This window comes from Triticum aestivum, chromosome 7B (assembly GCF_018294505.1).
Source record: "Triticum aestivum cultivar Chinese Spring chromosome 7B, IWGSC CS RefSeq v2.1, whole genome shotgun sequence".
NCBI lineage: Eukaryota > Viridiplantae > Streptophyta > Magnoliopsida > Poales > Poaceae > Triticum > Triticum aestivum.
Genome location: NC_057813.1, coordinates 693,695,992 through 693,705,293, shown reverse-complemented (window position 1 = coordinate 693,705,293; position 9,302 = coordinate 693,695,992). Strand labels below are relative to the sequence as shown.

The 9,302-nt window shown below is 47.1% G+C and overlaps 1 protein-coding gene across 1 annotated transcript; it reads right to left on the bottom strand.

Annotated features, from left to right (window-relative positions):
* Nucleotides 1–2,742: 2,742 nt before the first annotated feature.
* LOC123158494 (uncharacterized membrane protein YMR155W-like) lies at nucleotides 2,743–4,548 on the bottom strand. Its single transcript, XM_044576458.1, has one exon. It carries the CDS (start codon nucleotides 4,546–4,548, stop codon nucleotides 2,743–2,745), a length of 1,806 nt encoding a protein of 601 aa, XP_044432393.1.
* Between the last annotated feature and the right edge of the window lie 4,754 nt (nucleotides 4,549–9,302).

Genomic DNA, 9,302 nt, shown 5'->3' with positions numbered 1-9,302 from the left:
CTCGGTCTCCTTGTCCGGGTCGGCAGCGGCGGCGGCGCGGTTCCGTGCGGGAGACGGCGGCAGGGAAGACGGGCCGGCCTGGCTCGGCTGTGCTTCGGCCCAGTCGGGCGCGCGCGAGACTTTTTTTTTAAACAATTCCACCGAAACTAAGAAAAATCCTAGAAAAATAAATAAAAATCTAAAAATTCCAAAATCAATTTTCGCCGTTTAAATAAAATATTTAGAACAGGATGAACATTTTCTTGGCCCTAAAATGCAGTTTTGAAAAACATGCAATTTTCCTAAATTCAAATAAAAATATAAAAACTCCAAAATAAATCTTCTTTGATTTTTTTATTAAATCCTCAATATTTCTTTAGTTTGGGAAAGTCATTTTATTCCCTCTCTCATATTTTTATAATTGAAATAACTGAATATACAATAAATAAAATCAAATGATCCTATTTTTCAAAATTCGAGCAAACTCAAATATGAAAATAATGAAATCCCCAACTCTCTCCGAGGGTCCTTGAGTTGCGTAGAATTTCTAGGATCAGGTCAAAAGCAATAAAATATGATATGCAAAGATGATCTAATGTATAACATTCCAAATTGAAAATTTGGGATGTTACAAGAAGGTTTTGTAGTGTTCCTTGGAAGTAATCTAGTTCCCTGGAGTGCCCATAAGCAAGCTATTGTGTCCATGTCAAGCACAGAAGTTGAGTATAAAGCGCAACTGCTGAGATTATTTGGGTGCAGAATATGTTAACAAAATTGGGACTTCATCATCCTTGAGCTGCATCACTTTGGTGTGATAATCTTGGTGCTACATATTTGACTGCTAATCCTGTTTTTCATGCTCGAACGAAGCATATAGAGATAGACTATCACTTTGTTCGAGAACGGGTGGCCAATAAACTGCTGAATGTTCGGTTTGTCCCTATAGGTGATCAGTTTGTAGATGGGTTTACTAAACCCCTTTCTTTAAGGCAGCTAGAAGCTTTTCGACACAATCTCAACCTAAATAAGTTGTGATTAAGGGGTAGTGTTAAGCATTCTATAATACGGTATGCCTATAAACCATATGTAGTTAGTTAGATTGCGTGCGTGTGTTTGTTGTAACAGTGTTAGGATAGGTCAGGGCTATTGTGATCTGATCCGATTGTAGCTAGTTTCCTTGGAGAACAATCCACAGCCCTAACCCCCTAACCTCTCTGTAATCTTTACCCTTATATAACACGCATGTGTCCCAGCTTAATTGCATATGCTTCAGCCTCCTTTTCTACACTCGCCGAGTTCACCCTTAGAAGCTGCATGAAGAAGGGCGTCAAGTCCCTAGTCACGGAGCCGGAGATGACGTACGTCGTCCTACAACATGGAGGACGTTGTGGACGCCTACTTGGTCCACATGTACGACGGCAGCGATGGTGACGTCGACCCCAACAACTTGAGTAACAGAGTAAAGAGGTTCTTCAAGGGGACCAAGAAGTTGTTTAGCAATGGTAAGGCTCTCCATCATATCTCCAACGTACGCCATAGAGGATGCACAAGAGCACGCCAAAGGAGCTGGGTGAGTTCCGTCAAAACTACATGCTTGAGGCGTGTGCATAAGGAAGGAAGAACAGGCGGGTGGGCTAGTTTCCGGGACTTTTGTGCGCCCGTTATGGCAGAAAAATCGGAAGTGGGATATCATTGTAGAAAATCGACGGGGCAGACGACTTCCTTTGTTCTATAAAAACTAGAATAATGCCTGTGCGTTGCAAAGGATATAAATATTCTATTACGCTAGTTCGTGATTTACCTGTCAATTATAATGCGACTGTGTAAACAAATGTTCATCAAATTCTAACTGTGATTAGAAATTTGGTAAGTAAACTAAAATAGAATTGATTCGGAAGGTAAGTATATTAAGGTGATTGATTATCATATACATGGAAGGTTAGACGAAGGGGAGGTGGAAAAAAAAAGTGAAATGGGAACCTTATGTTCTTTCTAAGTAGTAGAGATTATAATGCGACTGTGTAAATAAATGTTCATCAAATTCTAATTATGAGTTACCTTATATTTTGATTAGAAATTTGTTAAGTAAACTAAAGTAGAATTGATTCAGAAGGTAAGTATATTAAGGTGATTGATTATCATATACATGGAAGGTTGGACGAAGGGGGTGGAAAAAAAGTGAAATAGAAACCTTATGTTCTTTTTAAATAGTAGAGATCGGTGGGAACAGGCTTCCATCGATCGATTGGGGCTCGAATGGAAACAGCCTACAAACTCTCCCTTTAGGAGTAGAGATATGGCGGCGCGGTAGGTAAACACCATCCTGTAAGAACGGGCACGTGACTAACGAAAGTCGTTAGTCACGATCTTTGCTACAATTTGCGGTCACATGTATGGCTGGTCGTACCTGCTGGCTAAGAGTCTTTACCGTCGAAAGTTGGAAACCATATACTACATACCACATCAAGTCCACAATCAGTAACATCGGAACAAAACAAATGAAATTGCTTCCACATTAATCTAAGAATTGCATCCACATGCATGTTCTCTAAGAATTGCTTTAACCTCAAAATAAAACAGAAAGTAGTGTGAGTTAGCCATGAAAGTAACAAGTACATGTTCATCCACATCGATGAAAATAAACAAATGAACATACCACATTAATCTCAAAACAAAACAAAAAACAGTACATGTTCATCCACATCCGTATTCTCTAAGAATTGCTTGAATCAAATGAAGTTACCACAGTCTGAGTTAGCCCTCTCACTTAAACTCCTCATCATCGTTGACCTCCTCCTGCTTCTTGTTCTTTCCATTCTTGGGCTCCCCCTGTGTAACTGTACCCTCCACCATTTCCCCGGCATGGTTGCTCCCGTCGGCGTCGGCAGCAGGCACCACCTTGAACTTGGCGTAGATGTCCCCCTTGTAGAAGCTTCTGGTCCTCCATACCAGCACCAATGACACGAGCGCGCCGGCAAGCGTGACCCCCGTGATTATGAGAAACGCGTGCTTGAAGCACCGTACCCCCTTGCAGATCTTGTCCCCGACGGCGGCGGCGTGGCCCCCATGCTGCCTGGCCGCCTCGGCGTCGTACATGCGCCCGGCGATGAGCACGTTGAGTACGTAGGCGCCGATGGGGCTGGCCGCGGAGCCAAAGTTGAAGAGTGTGGAGTAGTACTTGAGGCCAAACACCTCGGAGATGATGGAGAAGAGCAGTGGCCACTGCGCGCCGAAGCAGAAACCGAGGATCACCGAGGCGGCGTATAGGGACTGCGGCACGCCGAAGGCGATGAGGAGGTGGCCGACGCAGGAGAAGAGGAGCACGGCCGTGAGGGCTAGCGGGCGTGGGAACCTGTAGCGGGCGACGAAGAACTCGGACATGTAGCCGGCGCCGACACGGCCGGCGTAGTTCCAGATGCTGATGAGGGAGACGAAGGTGTTGATGCTCTTTGCGGGGTACCCCAGCGACTGGCCGATCTGCGCCATGTTGTCGATGGCCGTCAGCGTGCCGCCGATGCCGAACACCGACACCACGAACAGCACCAGCATCTCGACGCTCACCAGCGCCTGCATGATGGAGTAGTCCTCCCCCAGCGCCGGCGGCTTGAACATGTTGGCGAGGCAGCCCGTCATGCTGCACTTTGGCTGTTCTTGGTCTTTCGCGCTGCTTGCTGGTTCATCGACGGCGATGGCCGGCGGGTGCTGGAGAGATTCCTCGAGCTGGGACACGGCGGTGTACTCCTCCTTGATGACGACGCCGAGGGGGATGAAGAGGATGATGAGGAGCACGGTGGCGCCGACGGCGTACGCGGCGTGGGAGAAGCTAGGCACCTGCTTTTGCACGACGATCATGACGAGGAGGTAGGTGGCGAGCGCGATGGAGATGTAGAGGAAGCAGAAGAAGGGCTTGCTGTTGGGCTCGTCGCCCTCCGCGCGGCGCCGGTACGGGAGGACGCGGATGGTGTGCACGAAGAAGATGTACACAGCGGCGGGGAGCCAGGCGATGAGGAGGACGAGGGACTTGGCGTCGTCGCCGTAGATGGCGAGGTAGAGCTGCGTGTAGATGGCGCCGCTGAGGCCGACGAAGCCCTTGAGCAGGCCGATGACGATGCCACGGCTCTCCGGGAAGTTCTTGACGCAGGCGACGAGCGCGCCGGTGTTGGAGAAGGTGAGCGCGTTGGCGCCGACGCACATGTAGATGCACATGAGCCAGACGGGCGGCGCCGCCGTGCGCTCCGTTAGCGCCAGATACACCATTAGGTAGCCCGCCAGGTTCATGCCGGCGCCGATGAGGAGCACGGCCCACGTTGGCGCAACCTGCTGCACCAGGCCGGAGACGACGCCGACGTTGGTGCCCAGGTCCTTGAAGAAGCCCAGCGTGTTGAGCGTCTGCTGGTTGTACCCCAGCACGGACCGCAGCTCCTTGGAGTAGAGCGCGAAGATGTAGGTGGACCCCGACGCCGCCATCACCACCATGGACGCGAACACCACGTACCACCGGCTGCGCAGCACCCGCCCCAAAAACGCCGGCGTGCACATCACCGCCGTGGCCCCCTCGCCGCCGCCCATTTCTCCTTCCTCGCTTCCTCTTCTCTTTGGAATCGAAGCAATGGGGATAGCTAGAATGATCTGATAGATACAACACCAAGTGTAAGCTCTGCTACTTATAGCGATCGACGTGACGACTGAGTGAGACGGCTATGACATAAAAGAATTGGACTACGTAGTTTTCTTGCCATTCCAAGCAGTCCAGGGACTGAGTGAGACGGCTATGACATAAAATATTTGCAGAAATGAAAAGTACACACAAGGTGTAGCTGGTATAGTGGACTTTTTGTCAGATTGATGAGATTTCATGGATGCTACTGCATCTGGCCCGTACTCAGTGGCTAGCTCAAGAGAGGGTATTTTACCACGTCCATGTGATTAGTGGCGGCTAAGGTTTGTGGATGTGTAATAAATCCCGCACTGCCAGCACATTTATTAGTTGACCAAATACTCTTTGCGGTTTACACTCTCTGTTGGTTTCAGCTGGCCAGTTTTCTCTCTCATCCCTGGGTGTTTGGAACTAACCATATATGAATCTAAAGAGCCTGCATAAGAAAAATTCAAGGTGGCCAACATAAAATTAATACTGCTTTAGTTATGGTTGAATTTTGACACTAACTAGCAAAGTGGCGGCACCATTGCAACAAATCTAAAATAGACTAACACTACATGTTCACAAACTTGAAGAAAAAAATTGCCATGATTTTTGGTACATATGTATGTTCACAAACTTGATCACAAGAAGTGTATTACATTTCACCCAGCATATATTTCTCTTATTTTATTTGCATGAGGAGAATGTACTGCAAAAGTTGACCGGAGTGGTTTCCCCCCTGCCAAAATACCACAACATATTTTGCCTTCATTAGATGCAGATCTAATAATAAAGATTATCGCAGAGCAGGCATATCATCATCACCAGTTGCATCTAAGGAGTGGACTCATTGAACAAGTATCTACAACAAGCTACAAATCACAACACCGTTTGTCGCTGATGCTCATTTCTTGTTACCGAAAAAGGCTTTCGTCCCGCTTTATATATAAAGCACCGACCAATCACAACTCAGATACAAACGCACTCCAGCACAACATACGCACACACCCAAGGCAGGATACGAAGGCACTGAGCGCGGCAACACTACCCATAGTAGTACAAGAGCAACCGGAGTCCTCAACCGTGAGCATGCCACCGCAAAGAGATGAAGCCGCATATGACGAACCATGTGCTCCAGTGGTGCCTTCAGGAAGGTTACGACACCAGAGTGCATCCACCGCCCGACCCGAGGATCAGAGTTCCCCCTAGAGCAACACGACGAGCAATGAGAGCCGCGACGACGCCTTCAAGAAGGGAACGAGCTTCGCCACCGCCGGTCCATCCGAAGATAGGTCAGGTTTTCACCTCGGCCGACACTCACCACCACCGGACGCCACGCCCCAGCGACCACGCCATCCACACTACCATGGCCAACGGGCAGCACCTAACCACGGGCTCCGCCCATGAGCACAGCGGAACCACCACCAGGTCCGCCGCCCCGGCATCCCAGACCTTGAGATCAACTCGCTCGAGACCCACCGCAACCCCAACCAGAGATACGGGCGGAAAGGGCCCGCCTTTCGCACCCCTGGGCAGCCCCCAACTCTGAAACCGAATAGATCGGCCAAAGCTGGCCTCCAACGACCCATCCGGGGCACCGGGCGCGAGACGAGGTCAGTCCTGCTGCCGGGCGCGAGACGAGCACGGTCCTGCTGCCGGGCGCGAGACGAAGCCGGTCCTGCTGCCAAGCGCGAGACGCGCACGATCCTGCTGTCGGGCGCGAGACGAGATCGGTCCTGCTGCCGGGCGCGAGACGAGGTCAGTCCTACTGTCGGGCGCGAGACGAGCGATGGACCATTGTTGGGGGAGGGCCCAACCTCCGACTAAGGGAGCAACCAGACGACAAGGAGAGGACCGAAGATCGAAACGGGCCGCCTAGAGATGAGCCGACGCCAGAAAACCATCCGCTGTCCCAGCCAGCCCGCCGAGCTGCCGAGTTGCTGGTGCGGCGAATGGAAGCCTCCACACCGAGAGAGCCGAGCCACCCTGCCGCCGCCGCCCATAGCCGGAGCAACAGCCATGCCGGGCCGATGCCCCAACCGGCGCCGCCCGCCCATCAAACGTCGGCAAGGCGGACACGCACCACCACCACAACAACACCAGCGCCACCGTGCCCTGGCCAGGTCTAGCCGGAGCCCCACCACCCCACCGGAGGAACGGACTCCAACTGCAGCTCATTTATTGTTTAAGAAACAACTTCCCTCCTTGGCATGTGATCGTAAAAAATCTGATATGATAAAGGTAGTACCTAGAACTCATCTAGATGAGACATAATTTGGTCTCATTCACTTTGAAAACAAGAACAGATACAACCCACGTCAGCACACACGCATCTTATAGCATCACATCCAACGGCTATAAAAGGTGAATGAGAACAAATTATATCTCATCTAGATGAGTTCTAGCAAAACTGTATGATAAAACCACCAAGGATTAACATGAGCAGTTTTAACCGACAATTACAATATAACATGACTCAAAGTGCAGTTGCAGTTGTGTGGAAGAATCTTGTGCGGCTCAATCAAGCTCTTGCTGGTGTATATTACTTGGGACCAATATATCCTGCTGGGTCAAAATCCATATGTTCTAATAGTCAAATATTACTCCTTCCAGATGGGTATATTAGTCAGGCACAAAATTTTAGGTCTTTAATTTAACTAGGGTAACATTTATTATATTACATAAAAAAATATTTTTAGATTCGTTGTCAAATATAGTTTCTAACCATATAAATTTTTGTGACACATTGTACATTTTTTATTACTAGTTAAATCAAAGACCTAAAAACAGTTATTTAGGGGGTCTGAGACAGGTATGGCCAAGCTAGCCAGAAGCATTGAATTATCTTTAGATGTCCAACGACATTGGGGAAGTATTCAGACACAACGAATGCTTGGAGATAGTAGTACGATGAGGTTGGGTTTATCATAGTTTAATGCTCTATGACTCACTTGATTGGTTTTTCGCGCAGCCACTTGATTATCGTTGACTTGGGAAGGTGGTCCGCCTGATTTTGATTGGCGGCACGATGATTTGACTTTGTTTAATTTGTACTACCTTTGTCCTGGCTTATTGGTCTCCATTGTAACTTGTGCCAAACTTTGATCATAAATTTAATTAACAAAATATTAATGCATGTCACCAAAATCTATATCATCGAAAACTGTGTTCAAATACGAATCCAGTAATACATTTTTTGTTGACGTGCACTACATTTTGTTAGTTAAATCTTTGGTCAAAATTTAGCACAAATTATAAAGGAAACAAATAAATCAGGACGGATGTAGTAGTAGGAGTAAGACTTGCTGTAGTTGTACGATGATAGCACATGGTTTGTATCCTTCTAAGTAATAAAGCGTCCCTTTTCGAAAAAGCAAATGGTCTGCATGTTATCTTGCCCGACGAACAAATCGAGTATGACTGCTACTCCCTTCGTTCCTAAACATTTGTCTTTCTAGAGATTTTCAACAAGTGACTACATACGGAGCAAAATGAGTGAATCTACAATATATCTATATACATCTGTATGTGGTAGTCCATTTGAAATCTCTAAAAAGATAAATATTTAGGAACAGAATGATACACATATAAGATAAATCAGTCAGGTATTAGTGTACGTTATATGTAGAAGAGTTAAATTTTACCCACCAACAAAATGTAATAGTTCTATCAGCTGGCAATCAGTCAGGTATTAGTGTACGTTGTACGTTTCTTCACATGGCACAAGAATTTAAATTCAGGCGGCGGCTAACATACATTGTGATTGAGATTAGATGGCTGCTAGCAGTTTTATTCTTTAGCTCTAGCTAGTTGAGATCCTCGAAGATCACCCCTTGAGAAAAGAAGATCCACGATGATCACCGTGAGATCTGACAGCATTTGACCGTGAACATAGGCAGCGAGCGGGACGGCGTGAAAGGAATTTCGTCCACTTTTGATCAGACGGTTGTAGGCCACAGAGCTATATTGGATCAACGGTTATAACAATTCGGATGACGTGGCCTCACATGGAGGCAGGAAAATAAGCTAGTGGGGTGCCCTTTTTAGATATAGAAGATATGCAAAAAAAATGAATTAATCCTAATTTAATATTTCACATTCCAAGAATTGAAAATTCTGGGATGTGATAGAGATGCTTAAGAGCTGAGCGCATCGCCCCAAAATAGAGATGAGCTTCAGACGGGAACTCCTTGGCAATCCTTATTTATACTCCCTTGTTTTTACTTACGTACTGTGTTGTTTCCTTCATGTTACAGTAGTAGAGTCATAAGCCGGTCACACATTGCGTCGGCGTATCGTTCTGGTGGCAGTAGTGGCCATTCAGTGTCCTTGAATTTTGATGTAATTTTTATTATGTTTGAGATACTTTGTACTTTCAGTGAATTTTTATAATAAAATTGATTTTTTTCCGAAAAAATGATGCACACAATCATCTTTATTATATTATTCAACGAAGTTCATAAAACAAATACATGGATCAACCCAACGCCACCTTCTCGGTGACCGCTGTCGCTACACCTACAAGCTTGATAATGTGCCCTGACCTTACACCAACGTAGACATCTAATTTGGTGGCCTCAACAAGCCGTCGAATGGAGAGCCGAGAGCAACAATAGGTCTAGCAGACCCTCAGCGCGCGTCACATGTGCACGCTATAGAATCCGCAGCTGCTGCCATCTTT

What these genes read in the sequence shown, in the direction of transcription:
- LOC123158494 (XM_044576458.1), bottom strand. Translation starts at nt 4,548, where the DNA reads ATGGGCGGCGGCGAGGGGGCCACGGCGGTGATGTGCACGCCGGCGTTT.